The sequence below is a fragment of the Poecilia reticulata genome, chromosome 22, assembly GCF_904066995.2.
Source record: "Poecilia reticulata chromosome 22, P_reticulata-male-v2, whole genome shotgun sequence".
Lineage (NCBI taxonomy): Eukaryota > Metazoa > Chordata > Actinopteri > Cyprinodontiformes > Poeciliidae > Poecilia > Poecilia reticulata.
Window position 1 is genome coordinate 18,077,233 of NC_088851.1, and position 15,102 is coordinate 18,092,334.

The window sequence follows — 15,102 nt, forward strand, 5'->3', positions numbered from 1 at the left end:
GGAAAAGAAAATTCCCTGTAACAGGAAGAAACCTTGAGCAGAACCTGGCTCAGTGGGAGCGGCCATCTGCCACGATCAACTGGGTGTGAACAGGCACAGAAAAAAAGAAACAGAAGCACTGATAAAAGGCTGCACTTTCTATGCTATACTATGCTGTGCTGTGAAATCCCAGTGATTAAATAGAGCAGCTTTCTGTTAACGACAAAAGTTACCTTTTTTTTTTACATTTTCTAGCAAATTAACTTCTTCATATTTGTGTATGTGTGTAATGTGTAACAATTATAAATTGCTATATTTTATAACATTTGCCCATGGAATAATGGTATTCTAAATAAGAATTCAAATATTAGCATATTTCCTGCAAGTGACAACATTCCCTCATATGGCACTGAACACGCCACAAAAATATTTTTCAACTTGCGGGTTTCACAAATATGGAGCTGCTCTTTTCAAACTCGCTGCCTGCTCATAAATGACTCTGGCACTTCCAATCACCCTACAAGGAAACGTCTGAGCCAATCAGAAACGAGCCCCACTCAGACAGTCAGATAAGACACACAGAGCCCAGCTGGTGTTACCATCAGCTGTTCCACACACTGAGATGGTTTACAATGTTCTCATCGCCTTATCAAGACACCAGTGACGGTGCATTTACTGAGTCCGATTAGTGGGCTTTTTTGGTGTTATACATGATACATGTAGGGGTTATGCCTTATGCACATTGAAATAGCAATTAAAATATGATTATTAAATAGGTCAATTTTATTTAAATAATAACAATGCATATACAATTAGAGCAAAGCTCAAAGTCACTTGACTGATTTTTAACATGTGTCACATAGCAATCCATTGACTTCTAACTCTTTTCACATTTTATATTTGTAAGACATTCCAGTGGTTCTGTGATTTTATTATGAAAAGCTAAGCCCATCCATATAAGTTAAAGACACTTTTCCTGAGGCTTGCTGGTGTGCTGGAAGTTCTTATTTGGGCTTGTTTAAAGCCTGGGTACAACCCCCCTTGATTCCTGGATCCACTGTGGGGGCTATATAAGGGATACTCCATACCATGAAACCTCGTCCCAGTGGAAGCATCTGTCTGCCAGTGCACCTTGGTAAGTACAAGGCACACACTGTCTTTCTGATTCTCAAACAATAATTGTAGGTAGAATCTTATGTTTTTAGTCCACTTCTATAGGTTTGAATAATTAATTAAGTAATGACTGACTTCATTAATAATCAAATGAATTGCAGATATATTTAAAACTAAAACTCCTGGTTATTAGAGGTGAATTGCAAAGTGATGCTGAAATACCTTAGGCTATTTTCTTTTATTAAAAGTGCCCTTTTGAAAGTAAACACTAACTTTATGTGGTTAAAATACCTGGAATAGTGCAGAATATATGAGAATAATCAGGAATTATCTCAAGGTTCAAGTGAATGAATGTAATGGGCATCTGAGGCATGTTGTGAAGCAGTAAGACAAAAGTGTCACAGTCCAGCCACTTCTGATCTGGCATAGCTGGAGATCCATGTGTCACTTGTTTCACTCCATTTAGCACAGTGGAGGGGGGCGGAAAGGGGTGCGTGGGGGGGCACAGAACCTAAAATAGATCCCAGGTCTCTCTTTTATGCCCCTCTTTGGTGTAATCTGAGCAGCTTCCAGAGATTATCGTGGCTGGGGAGATATGTTATCAGAGATTCATGACAAATCTAGTTCTAAAATAGCACATTAATTAACACTTCATTGGTTGCTTCTGTTGATGTGAGTTGTGTTAGCAATTATTAACACCTTACAGTTATCAGATTGCACTGGCAGGCATCATATCTCACGTCTTCAGGCACAGTCAGTGCATAATAATTATAAAAACTCGTATTGAGTTTATTCACTCAAATGGTCAGAGTAGTAGCTAGTAGTAGAAGAATAGTAGTTTTATCTGCATGAAGGTACACTTCAGCACTAGACAAATTCTTCTCAATGGTATTAATAAAATAGAAACAGCTTTGTTTTTAATAACATCCCCTTCAATTTCCTTTCAATCTTTCATACTTGAATTATAGACCACCAGATAAACTGTAATCATGTGCGACGATGATGAGACTACTGCGCTTGTGTGCGACAATGGCTCTGGCTTGGTTAAGGCTGGATTCGCTGGAGATGATGCTCCCCGAGCTGTCTTCCCTTCCATCGTTGGAAGACCCCGCCACCAGGTAGAGTGAAGATGAAGGCCATCTTGAAAAAAAATAAAAATCATTAATTAAAAATCTATTCTTGGATATGATTGTGAAAACATATCTCTTCTTTCCTCTCAGGGTGTGATGGTGGGCATGGGTCAGAAGGACAGCTATGTTGGCGATGAGGCCCAGAGCAAAAGGGGTATTCTGACTCTAAAGTACCCTATTGAACATGGTATCATCACCAACTGGGATGACATGGAGAAGGTGTGTGTGTTAACAAAGAGACTTTCTTAAATTCTTCACAACAGCTGACGCTCTTACAGTCTTTAGAATTTACAACCTCATCTGCCACAATCACAACAAGTGGCTTTATTTTTAGATTTCACCTCATCCTCCCAGTCTGGTGTTTATCCAGCCAGCAGTTGTTCCTGACTTCATGTCATCTGCTTTTCTTTTTCTTTCTGTCAGATCTGGCATCACACTTTTTACAATGAACTGCGTGTAGCTCCAGAGGAACACCCTACCCTCCTCACTGAGGCCCCGCTGAACCCCAAGGCCAACAGGGAGAAGATGACTCAGGTGACTGGAGTTCTGTCCAAACATTTCAGTCACAGCATTCCTCAAGTTGAGACTTATTTTTATTCTGATCACTTTTTCTTTTCAGATTATGTTTGAGACCTTCAACGTTCCTGCCATGTATGTGGCCATCCAGGCTGTGCTCTCTTTGTATGCTTCAGGTCGTACCACTGGTTAGTAATTTTTTTCTTATTTTCCAGGATTTCTGTACGATGTGAGTTTTAATTAATTAAAACTACAATTTACTGCCATCATCCTTGCAAGTAAGCATACTTCACTAACTTTTGCTTTTCTGGTCTTGCTTAAGGTATCGTACTGGACTCTGGAGACGGTGTTACCCACAACGTCCCGATCTATGAGGGCTACGCTTTGCCACATGCCATAATGCGTCTTGATCTGGCTGGTCGTGACTTGACCGACTACCTGATGAAGATCCTGACTGAGCGTGGCTACTCCTTTGTCACAACTGGTAGGGGGATATCAGGCGTTGTTTTATGCATTTGTTAGAGAGACTGATTGTCTTTTCCTCACTGCTCAAACTTTTTATCTCTTAGCTGAGCGTGAGATTGTGAGAGACATTAAGGAGAAGCTGTGCTATGTGGCTCTTGACTTCGAGAATGAGATGGCCACTGCTGCCTCCTCTTCCTCGCTGGAAAAGAGCTATGAACTGCCCGATGGTCAGGTCATTACCATTGGTAATGAACGTTTCCGTTGCCCAGAGACACTCTTCCAGCCTTCTTTTATTGGTGAGTTTACATGCCCCTGATAGATGCTTTTTACTTCAATCTAGTATTTTCCTTAGTAATTTATTAAAATCTGCTTGTTTTCCAATAGGTATGGAGTCTGCTGGAATTCATGAAACTGCATACAACAGCATCATGAAATGTGACATTGACATCCGTAAGGACCTGTACGCCAACAATGTGCTGTCTGGTGGGACTACAATGTATCCTGGTATTGCTGACCGTATGCAGAAGGAGATCACAGCCCTGGCCCCAAGCACCATGAAGATCAAGGTGAGAAATATAAAGGTTTACAAGTTGGCAAACTCTGATAGTGGAATTTCACCTTTCATAAAAATCAAAACTTGCTCATATCCTACCTAGATCATTGCTCCACCTGAGAGGAAGTACTCTGTGTGGATTGGTGGCTCCATCCTGGCTTCCTTATCCACTTTCCAGCAGATGTGGATCAGCAAACAGGAATACGATGAAGCCGGCCCCTCTATTGTCCACAGGAAATGCTTCTAAACCAGCAGTCACCAGTTTCCATTGATACACTTGTACATCTTTGTGTTGTATATACCTGTTTATGCAATGTTGTAATAAATATAAGCCTTTGAAAGAGTACCTGAACAATGCAATCACTAGCCAAGAATCCAACATGAAACAAAACACAATAATGGACCAGGCCTAGTCTGGCTTTTTTTTTGCTGATGCACAATATGCAGTGCTTCACAAAACTTTTTATTCCACATGAATGTTTTTGTGTATTTTTTCAGGTTACAGACACAAATGTCATTACATCTTAGTGGTATTTGGAAGACTACCAAGATGTATGGACCAGGAGGATGCTATCTGTTAGTATTTTTTAATTTTATATTAATGCAGAGTGATGGTAGAATGAAAGTGGTGAGGAGTTGGCCAGCCACCCTGTTTTTGACACTGATTTCTAGTCTATCCTTTGAATCCTCTTTAACCTCTTAAACCTTTAGAAATGAAAAGCCTCAAATGTGCTCTGACTTTATTAAACCAGTCCCTAAATAATATAAATCTATTTTGTATGTCAGTTTCTGGATCATTTATCATTTTTGTATTATTTTGTTATTGGTTTGTAACTAGAAAACAGAAATATGTTATAACAACAAAACATAACATTCAGTTTTGGGAAAGTGTTTCAAAGGTGATTATGGTTTATACAAGCTTACCATTTGAGCATAAGAGGAGCAGCAACTCCTGCTGCTCCTCTTGTGCTCCGAGGTCCGCCTGAGCGCCTGGGGCTCCCGCTCAAAGTCTGTGAGTGGGAAGTGGGATACGTATACGTAAAAGCAAGCTAGTAAGGCATTGAAATCCATGTCTTAATGCATATTTTGATCAGCAAATGATGTTTTAGTTCCGTGTAAAAATTTCCCCTTGTTTTAATTACACAGTAAACCGGAGAAACTTCTCTAGCAGAACTGTCCTCGTGCACCGCCCAGTCCGGGAGACGCTGCATGATAAAACACACACCCCGAGGGAAATGTTATTCGAATCGTGTCCGTCCAATCAGAACATAGAGCACAGGGAGCGCCGCTGTTTGAAAGTACTCCGGAAATAGGTAGCCAGCTTCGCAACCGATTGTTGAGGGGACGACAGCACTATGCAGTAAACTTGTGGAAGGCTTAAATAAGTGGAATGTACTTCGCTTACTGATTGAGAAAACATAGTGGACAACTTGAGGTCGGATGGAAACGAGAAGCTCTTTCGTTTTTTTGTTTGTTTACAAACTAACATGACTGCTAAGCTATGTTGCTAATGTTTGCTTGCTAACTTGATGACTGCAACACACGAAGCTAGCCTTTGGAGAGGCTGCTTACTGTGTATATTTCACTGTCGTGATACCTGGACAGTGACGCTTCTGTTTTGTTGAACTGTTAGACCGTTAGTAGTATTAATAGGTGCCTCGAGAAAATGATTTAGAGATTTGAGAAAAGTGATTGAATTAAGACAGGGCTGGGTTTTAGGCAGAACTGTTTCCCGTGTACCTTGTTCATTAACGGTGGTGAAAGGGAATAGTGTCAGAGAGCATTAATAGTACAATTCTTCGAAGGAATTACTTTAAAACATGAACGTCATGGAGAAAAATGTGATGCGTTTAGCGGCTGTTCAGCACCTCCGCACTGTTTATGGGATAAAGATAAAGAACTGGAACAAAAACAAAGCAACCAGCTGCAAGACAACAGCCAGCCATTTGGTAAGTTTAAAGACATTTAATCAACATTACCATATTTGTCTTGTGCTTGCAGTAGCTGTGGATTTTTCCCACTTGACAAACAATTATGGTAACTTTAGATCAAGAATGAACAAAACACCGCCATCAACTTTCATTATTCCTTTGTTTGCAGTCGATTAGCATTCAGGTAGCTTATCCTTATGAGAGACAAGCAAATGTTTTCTTACGTCAGTCACTGTTGATCATTTGTGTGGTTCTGCCTGTGATTATTTGCACAGTAACCAACAATATAAATCTAAATTTAACAACAACCCGAATGGAAATGGGAAAATTCTGATACACATTTATAAAAATGAAATGGTCATTACCACATGACCTACTTTTTCGAAACTGACTTTCAGGGTTGCAACACTTTTGCAACGCCTGTTAACATTTACAAAATGTCCCTAAGGTGCAGAATCAGCAGCTTAAAAATGAGGATCATGACATTTCAGCATTTTATAATACAAATAGGCAAAAGCTGCTTCGATTATTTCAAGCAGTCAGTAGTTTAATCAGAAAGCAGTTGAGGACTTAATTTTGAACTATGGTATGAATTACTAGCAGGCTAGGCAGTCGGGATGTGGAATTGCAAATATTTTCAGTCATACTGTTCCAAAGTCCTTCTAATCAGACAGCAAAGAAGTTGCCAGAGTTTCTAATTTGTGTGAAGCTATGTATTAATGTTGATGAAACCATTTTTTATTTAAATCTAAGAACTGGATAAGTATTAATTATTATTTCTTTTAATAATTTCCAAAGCAAAAAGTTTTTGGTGTACCGCTGGACAGCTTGCCATGCTACGATATGGAATGTGGACGTGTGCCAAGGTAAGAAAGCTCACCAATTATATTTGAATCCAGCTTGCTTTTTGCATGTTGGAACTTGATGTCATGCAAGTATTTTACAAATGATTTTTTTTCCCCACCATCTTTGCAGGTTTCTGGTTGATGCTTGCATAAAACTGCTTGCACATGTTGAAACAGAAGGCCTGTTCAGGAAATCGGGTTCTGTTGTACGCCTGAAAGAACTCAGGGTGAGTGATGGCTGACCTTGTTTTCTTTTGCAGAGTCACCGTTTAAATTCTTTGGGAACTGCATTTCATAACAAAAATGTGTTTTGTTTCTCCAGGCTAAACTCGATGCAGGAGAAGACTGTCTGCCAACAGCTCGTCCCTGTGACGTCGCAGGCTTGGTGAAGCAGTTCTTCAGGGAGCTCCCAGAGCCCATTCTGCCCACAGAGCTGCAGGATGCCTTTCTCAAGGTCCAGCAGCTGCCCTCTGCGGAGGAGAGGACCTCTGCCACCATGCTGCTGTCTTGTGTGCTGCCAGACAAAAACACTTGTGTACTGCGTCACTTTTTCGACTTCCTTCACAGTGTATCCCAGAGGTATTGTAACTACTTATAGCTGAAGTTTGTTTATACAGTTTTCCTCTCATCTTCAGTGGAAGTTTTGTGTCTTGATACAGAGATTTTTTTTTTAGAAGAAGAAAAGGACATTCATAAATGTATTGTATTTCCTTTTCGGATTATAGAAGTGCAGAGAACAAAATGGATAGCGGTAACTTATCTGTGATTCTGGCCCCAAACCTCCTTCACTCTGGAGACGGAACAGAGAAGATGAACGCCAACACGGAGAAGCGTCTTAAATTACAGGCAGCCATTGTGCACTGCTTTATAGAGAATGCCCAAAACTTCGGTATGACTTGAGACACTATGCCTGGACTTCTTCTTTTAGCTTTAGAATTTGTTTTCTCATATTAAATGCTTAACTTATGTATTTCAGGTGTCCTTCCTCAGTTTCTTCAAGAGAAAGTTCCTGCCATGATGGGTCGTGAGCCAGGGGCTCGATCGCCCTCTCAGGAAGAACTAGAAGAGGTGAACTTAAACTCGGGGATAAAGAAGAAAAACAGACGCAGCTTTGGAGGTAAAACTCTTCGGTTAAAGTTGTATTATGGGCATCTTTAAATGAGAACTTGAAATACTTAGGGAAACCAGCAACTGAAATGTAGCTTTGAACTCTAGTTGACCATAATTGGGTGTTAATAAGATTCTTATCTTGTCTAGGAAATTCTGGAAAATTATATTTTATTTTTATATTTTGTGGGTCTGCATAATTATGATGAAAAGGAAATGGATCTAGAAAAATATATCTTTTCAGACTTTAGTCCGTTTCACAACATCTAAAAGTTCTATGAATCCAACCATTTATCTTTCAGTCTATCCTTTTGTCTGTCAGGTATCTGTCCTCCTGTTTGTCCCTCAGTTCTTTTGTCCACCTGCCCATTCTTTTGTTATCCTTTTGTCACGCCCATTTGTCTATGCTTTCATTTGCTGCCTGTCCATTTGTTTGTCAATCCATGTAGGTATGCATCCTATTGTCCCTGTCCACAGTTCTGGTGTCTGTTCAACTATCCACTCATTTTTATTCCTTATCTGTCCACCTGTTTCTTCATTCATTTGTCCATCCAGGCATTAATAACGGCCTTTAATTCATAAATATGCTTCATGACATAGGGTACCTTAAATAGGCTAAAAACTCTGGAAATCTGACTCAGAAGAACTGTTAATGTAGAACATTTTGTGTAAAGCTGCCAGTGTTTTCCTAAGAAAATCCTGTTTATTTGGCCGGGTTTGTCTCATGTTTCAGATATGGTCTGTGGTGCACTGAGTAAGATAAAAACTAATAGAACTCCCACAAATATCAGCCAGCCAGAAGGTCTTGGTAGGTACAGTTGTGTCACACGAGATGAGATTTGCATCAGAAAGCATGAAGATGCTGAAATAATCTATCTCCTGTGCAAATCAGATGGCAACTTTTGTCTTCTTGAAACTGGAATTAATGTTTTGGGTTTTTTTCCCTCATGAAATATAATGCTCTGTAGAGATGTGCCGATCAGGTCTTTTCCTGCCGATACTGATGCCGATCACCCATGAGGGCCGATCACTGATACCGATCACCGATACCGATCGCATAATTATTTATTTTATTTTTTTTTAACATAAACACTACCGGTTACATTATGTGGAAAAAGGAACCATGAATTCACCTTAATTTAGACAAAAACTTGTTTTTAATAACTTTTTCAAAGAAGAAAACAAAACAAAACAGGCATTCTGCAAATTGTACTGCCACTATCTTTAACAGACTGATAACATATCGAGGCTCTGAAGAGGCTAAATAATGCAAAGAGCCAAAATAAAACCTCCCAACATTGCCAAAAAAATTCAAGTATAAAACTTAACATTCAAAGGCAAATACAGGTTCCATTACAATAAACAATCCAGAGTTACTGAATGAAAACTTCCTGATAGCATGGCGGCTAGCTGATTACTGCTAGTTCTGAGTGGCTGTTTCTGACTGAGCGGAGTAATTATGCAGAGCAGGGAGGAGATCGATTATTTTTTTTAGAGATTATCTGTTTCATGTTAGGACAGCGAAAGTTTTAATACGTATGTAAAATGTATTTTTTTAGGTTAGATGCTGCAGCTTTAAACAGAGGTTCGGTGTGAGAGTCACTACCAGGTGGAGCAGAAGCAGTGCTCCATTTTTCAAATATTACTACCTGTAGCGCGTAGCAGCGGTTCAACAGCGAGAGCAGAACCAGCGTCTTACATCGCAGCTCGAAGACTTAAATAATTTTGCGGGTTATTTGTTTAGCTTTCTGACCGTCATGCTAATCCGGGTGAGTGTTTGTAGCTGTGCGCTGCTTTACCTGCTCTCTGATCCTCCATATGTCTTTTTTTACTGCAGTGAGCCTCGATGTAGCCAAACTCCGTCAAGAATGGCATTGTTTGTATGTCTTTGTTGTATGTCTTTGTTGTGTTGATGCATTTTGACCTGCTTCAATTTTCCGCCTCAACACGCAAACTTCCCCATTCACTCAGTGCGTTATAGTTCCACATCGCTTAGGATTTGTTGCTGCGCGTTTGCGCAGAGTGAAGGAAAGAGGAGACCAGCTGCACAGGCAGGCTGCGAAATGAGATGCAGGTGATCGGTATCGGCAACAAGAGCCAATGATCGCCGATCACCGATCATGCACTTTTTCACGGAAATCGGCCGATTATGATTGGTGACCGATCGATCGGCACACCTCTAATGCTCTGTTTTATTTATTTATTTTTTCCTCACAAAAATCTTTTTCAAATCAGCTTGTGTAGCACCCATCATCTGAAAATTTTGGAAATGCCCGGCTTGCTGGCTTTATTTTTAATTTTTAATTTTTTTGCCTGCTCGTGTTATTTGCATATAACCGCCTACAAATGTCTGCTGGCTGATCATCTTTGCTTTGGTTCAAAATAATTTAGTGTTTTTTATTATTGCAGCAACTTCTTATTTGAATACATCCTTATCTAAAGTTGGCCATGTTTTCCAGTGTTTTCTTCTACAACACCTGTGATAGCAACACCGTCCTCAAAGAGAAAACTTCCACTGGAACCTCGTAACTCATTCGGATTTTCAAACAAGAAGCGTAGATCTATCAAAAAGAACCTTGGGTTTGAACTTCTCCCCAGCTCTTTGTTCAGCGGGACCTCCACTCCTGGTTCAGGTACTGTTGAAAGCTTGTCCAACTCTTTTGCTGCACCTGTCGGTTATAGTTGAGATTAAATGTTTCTTGCATGCTTTCTAGCCTGCAGCGCTTCAGGTCTTCTGGAGGATTCGTCCCAAAATACCTTCTCGCCGGCAGGGAGGACGAAAAGGCAACCATCTACCTCTGCAAGAAGGAAGAGTAAACGATTTGGCCACAGGCATATTGTCAACAGGTAGGTAACAAAACTGTTTCTTTTGTCTGCATTTTTATTTCGAAATAGATTCATTATTAGGCTTTTACTAACTTGCACTGATTGCAAGTAGTTTTGTAGTTGTTTTTTTTCCAGTACCTCCCTCCCACTTCCTCTACTGGGGAAAATAGAAAAAAAAACACATCAAGGCTGAGCTCAGTGCTCTTGTGTTCAAACTGTGCAGTATTTATATTTATCAATAAATGACTAAAAAACTCACATCCACACCAATGTTTGATCTCTCTCTGTGTAGGAAACATTTGTCTGGATGTAGCAGTGGCTATAGGTCTGTTTTTTTTTTGTTTGTTTTTTTGTCACAACTGAACTCTAATGTGCATGTGCTACTGAATAAGAAAATAACCCTAAATCTTCCAGCTTGAGTTTACAGATTTTCACAAATCAAATCCAAATTGTCTACCATTTATCCTACCACAAGTATTTCTCTCTCTGTAAGTTCATTACTGCTGTTTTTTTTTTGTTCTTGTTGAATATCTTACATATTTCTTTTGATAAGCAGATCTTAAATTTCTGTGAAATTCTACTTAATAACCTAATCAATTACATTTGACTGCAGTGGGTACACAGGAAATGGATTTAATCTATTTTTCTTGTCTCTGTACTTAAGCGCCGGTTTATGTTCCTCACGGATGTTTCAATCTGTTTCCCTCTCAGGGTTGAATCTGGAAGAGCTGGCTGCTTCTCTCCTAAAGTCACCAAAAAAGAAGCTCCACTCAAATCTCTGCGCCAGCGTTTCAGTCTGGGGAAGAGCAACAAAGACTCTGTAAGTCTGGCGCCCCTCTAGAACTCGAGCATTTACAAATTTTATTGAAAAAATTTTGACCAATTACCTGAAATAGCCACACACTGTCCCTCACTTAGCTATTTAAAAAAAAAAATAATTTTACAGCCCCAGTGAAATTGCTGTAAAATTGTTTCACATATACAACTAGCACCTTATTAAAATGTTCTGAAGATTAACTTGCAGAAAAATGTATATGTAGCATCTTCTATAACATTCTCAGTGGGTGAATGGCATTATTGATGCTGCTTCATATTGGTTTTCTGCTTTTCACGTTCTCCTCACTATTGCATAGTTCTTCAGATTTATGGTTTTAATATCAACAAAATACCAGTGCATAATTTTTATTTTGTGTCTGGTTTCCTATTGTTTCCTGGCATTCCTTGGAATGAATCTGGTCACACTCATTATGAACTTAATCAATGGTCAAATGTGACTTTTAGTTGTGATTTAAATAAAAAATATTGCTGGGATTTTTTAAAATGGAGTAGGGGGAAAATACTCAAAATTGTTTGAGTTTTCTAGGTGAGCTGTATATTATGTGCGATTCTATTGTTGCAAAGTTATATGTGTATTAAGATCCTTACAATAATAAAAAGCCAATCAAATCAATTCAGATATCTGTGATTTCTGTCTTCCTCTAAAGTACTAACCCTAAAACCTGCTATTTTCTAACATTATGTTTAACTTGGGCAACCTCTTTTGGGTCTTTTTAACAAAACACTAGCTTTCAGCTTAACCCTCCTTGAAGGCTCTTTCATCTTTCATTTCTCCTTTGTGGTGCTGATGAAGGGGTCTGGGTCCATCGGCTTGCGTCTTGCCACTCAGGAGAGCACCACCGGTTTCATTTTCAACAAGGAGATGGACTTTACCCCATCAAATCTGGCCAGAAAAACTGAATCCAAGAGTAAGTACCAGAAAGCATGCAATGTATTGTTAAAAATGTCCTTTAAATGTAGCGTTCTATTAATTCTACTTCTTTTTTTCAGGCTCAAAATACATCAGCAAGTCAGAGGATAACTTGCTGACCCCCCAGTGTGATTCGAGTGCCCACAGGAGTTTTCCATGGATGGTGGAAACTCCTGTGGGAACACAAGCTTTGGACAGAGGGTCTTTCACAGACACTCCATTGACCACTGCCCTCAAGGGTAGCTACATGTCTGAGCCAGCCATCGTTGCTTCCAAGCTGTCACCGGCAAACATTCTTCCCAAGAAGCTGTGCTGCGCTTCCAGCTCAGAGAGTCTGGAGAGCACACGCTTCGTCGCTGAACCGCTGAGACAAAATGATCCAGGTGTAAATATCCAGAGCGACGTCAGAGAGCCGGAGAGTGACCTCCCGGCTTCCAAACGGGGCTTCTGCAGCAGCTCAGTTGGAGAAAGTGGGATTAAATTATCAGCAAATGTTCCTGCTACTCCAACCTCAGCCTTTGAAGTTGATACCTTCTGCCCACCAGCTCAGGCTGATGAACAAAATGTTACTTTTGGTCGATTTAATTTTGAAGCGCTCACTCCTTTGCATATCGACAGTGTTGTGTTTGATTCTAGTCCACACTGTAGTCCAGCAGTCAGCAAAGGTTTATCTCCTTCCTTTGGTCGCTGTAGCAATTCCACGTTGGGGTCAGTTGAGAGAGTTCCACAGCAGATGAACTGCAGCAGGCTTATTGATGCTTTGGACATGCAGAGTCCTGCTCATTTCACACTCTCCGTCTCTTCCGGGCTCCAATCCACTCCATGCAAGCTGGGTGTTGCACTCGATGATGAACCCAATATGCCAAACAAAACTGAAACCTTAAGCAAATCATATGAGGGGGTAAATGTTTCCCCGGAGAGTGGAGCTAAAGTCAAACACCAGCCGGCCCTCTCACCAGACGGCCGGCAGACCCAAAAGCGTCGGGTTCTAGATCACATTCAACACTTCAACAAGCTCACCCTTTACTCTCCTTCAAGCTCAAAGAGCAAGCAAATAAGATCTCCCATGAAGTTCCAGCGCACCCCTGTGCGACTGACTGTACGTAGGATCAACTCTCTAACGGGAGAGAGCAGGAAACCCGGTAAGCTTCCAGAGCTCACTGCTAGCCAGACTGGTCATGTGACAAAGGCTGTGAGTCTAGAGAGCGGTCTTTCGCCTCATCCGCAGCTCCGGCCACAAGTAGGGCGCTCCAACAGCACGGCTCCCGCAAAGAAACCCCCTCCTGTCCCACCGAAAAGACTCGGCACCTTGCCCCGAAAACTCAAGCCCTGCGCCTTGGGCGACATGACCAACAAAGTTCAACCAAAACTCAAAGTGGAGTCTGATCCATCAGCTGCCCAGAAACCGATCATTATGCAGCAGGTTGCAGTAGAGAACATGAGCCATTACAGAGGTTCTCCAAGAAACCCTCTCAACCATGGCCAACTTCTGTCTGCTACAAAACCTGTCGACTTGTAGGAGACTGCCTTTTTCTTTTTGTTTTGCTATGTGGGTTTCTTTACCCCAAGACATTAAACATTTCGACATGTTTACCTTATGCTCTAATTTATGTTGGCTGCAGCAGGTTTGTGTTGTTTTACGAGCCTATTGGGAGACGTCCACGTGCCTTAAGTAAAATTTTGACATATCGCTCTGTATGGTTGCATGTTGAGCATTTAGTTCACAAAGTGCAGGGTAAATTATGTAAAATGTTGATAGCTGGCAGTGTGAATGGAGATATGGGTGTTACGCTTTTATTTAAAAACCTTGAGAGATCTCTTAGTTTTTTAGGAAGCTAAAGAAATAGCTGAATATGTCTTTTTATTATGTCTTGTCATTAAAAGAAGAGAAAGAAACCCTTGTTTTGATGAATTTATAGAGGGATAAAAAGCCTAGCAGTGTTTATAAATCTATGTTTTGGTCAATTTTTATTTTAGTATTTTTTATTTTTTGCTTTGCTTTTTGTCAGCACCGTGAAATGCTCCAGACAAATAAAAACGGCTTCATACTTTTGTGAATTTGGCAGTGAAATCTTTATCCCTCTTGTGATTGGATCAAGTGAATCTGCAACCACAAGGGGGCGTCCTGTAGCTAGTTCTCCACGTCAGTAATATCCATGCCTCGGTTCTGACTGCATCATCTTGATTTAAAGACTCTTTGTAGCGGTTTTATTTAGATTTATTAAAAATATTCTTAGGTCTTGATGAATGCTTTTCAGGTCACAAGAAGTCTAGGATTTGTTAGAACGTAAACTTTTCTCTCCGACTCTGTAATATCAACATTCTGAGCAGTTGAAATAAAGCATCAAGAGCGTTATAAAATATTTGAATCATATCTGACGCATTACATTTTAATCTGACAAGATTGTAGAGATTTATTTTGCCTTGTCTAACAGAAGCTTGCATACCTTTCGTGTTTAACATGATGGATCAGACTTGGATAGTCTCCTGGTAGAGTTTCTGTTGCTGCAGTGATGAGAGAACACTTTATGTGTTTAGTTTGGATTAATAAAGCATGACGGGTTTTTATGATGAGGGATGTTGCACTAGCTTTTCTTCTCTGAAAATACACACTTTGAAAAAAAAAAAAAAAAATCAACTTCACTAAATGATTTACAAATGCAGGCATTTAAATATGGGAAGGAGATTCTTATGGTTGCCAGGTTGTGAAAATCAAATTTGAACTGCATGGTGAGAATTGGATATGCTACGAGTTTGAAGTAGCAGCAACTTTACAGTCTTGAAAACAGTATTACAGTAGGGCATGAGCATTTCCAGGTTGGGTAATGTAAACAAAAATGAAAACCATCACTCACTCAGTAACTGGCTGAAGGATGTAGTTTATTGTATG

At 40.1% G+C, this 15,102-nt stretch overlaps 2 protein-coding genes across 3 annotated transcripts; both read left to right on the plus strand.

The window, feature by feature from the left end:
• Positions 1 to 1,001: 1,001 nt before the first annotated feature.
• Positions 1,002 to 4,102, plus strand: actc1b (actin alpha cardiac muscle 1b). Its single transcript, XM_008399424.3, has 9 exons — positions 1,002 to 1,114; positions 2,061 to 2,210; positions 2,313 to 2,441; positions 2,646 to 2,756; positions 2,842 to 2,926; positions 3,061 to 3,222; positions 3,308 to 3,499; positions 3,588 to 3,769; positions 3,860 to 4,102. Exons 2-9 carry the CDS (start codon positions 2,082 to 2,084, stop codon positions 4,001 to 4,003), a joined length of 1,134 nt encoding a protein of 377 aa, XP_008397646.1. The 5' UTR covers positions 1,002 to 1,114; positions 2,061 to 2,081; the 3' UTR covers positions 4,004 to 4,102.
• An 834-nt stretch (positions 4,103 to 4,936) lies between these two features.
• arhgap11a (Rho GTPase activating protein 11A) lies at positions 4,937 to 13,805 on the plus strand. Of its 2 annotated transcripts, XM_081603541.1 has the most exons (12): positions 4,937 to 5,705; positions 6,486 to 6,553; positions 6,663 to 6,759; positions 6,855 to 7,111; positions 7,258 to 7,421; positions 7,509 to 7,649; positions 8,373 to 8,447; positions 10,099 to 10,272; positions 10,354 to 10,486; positions 11,177 to 11,285; positions 12,096 to 12,210; positions 12,293 to 13,805. In XM_081603541.1, the coding sequence occupies exons 1-12, from the start codon at positions 5,577 to 5,579 to the stop codon at positions 13,729 to 13,731; spliced, it is 2,901 nt and encodes a 966-aa protein (XP_081459667.1). In that variant the 5' UTR covers positions 4,937 to 5,576; the 3' UTR covers positions 13,732 to 13,805. The 2 variants fall into 2 exon arrangements, with proteins under 2 accessions (XP_081459667.1, XP_008397645.2); XM_008399423.3 differs by lacking the exon at positions 8,373 to 8,447 and having other exon boundaries at positions 4,949 to 5,705.
• Positions 13,806 to 15,102: the final 1,297 nt, after the last annotated feature.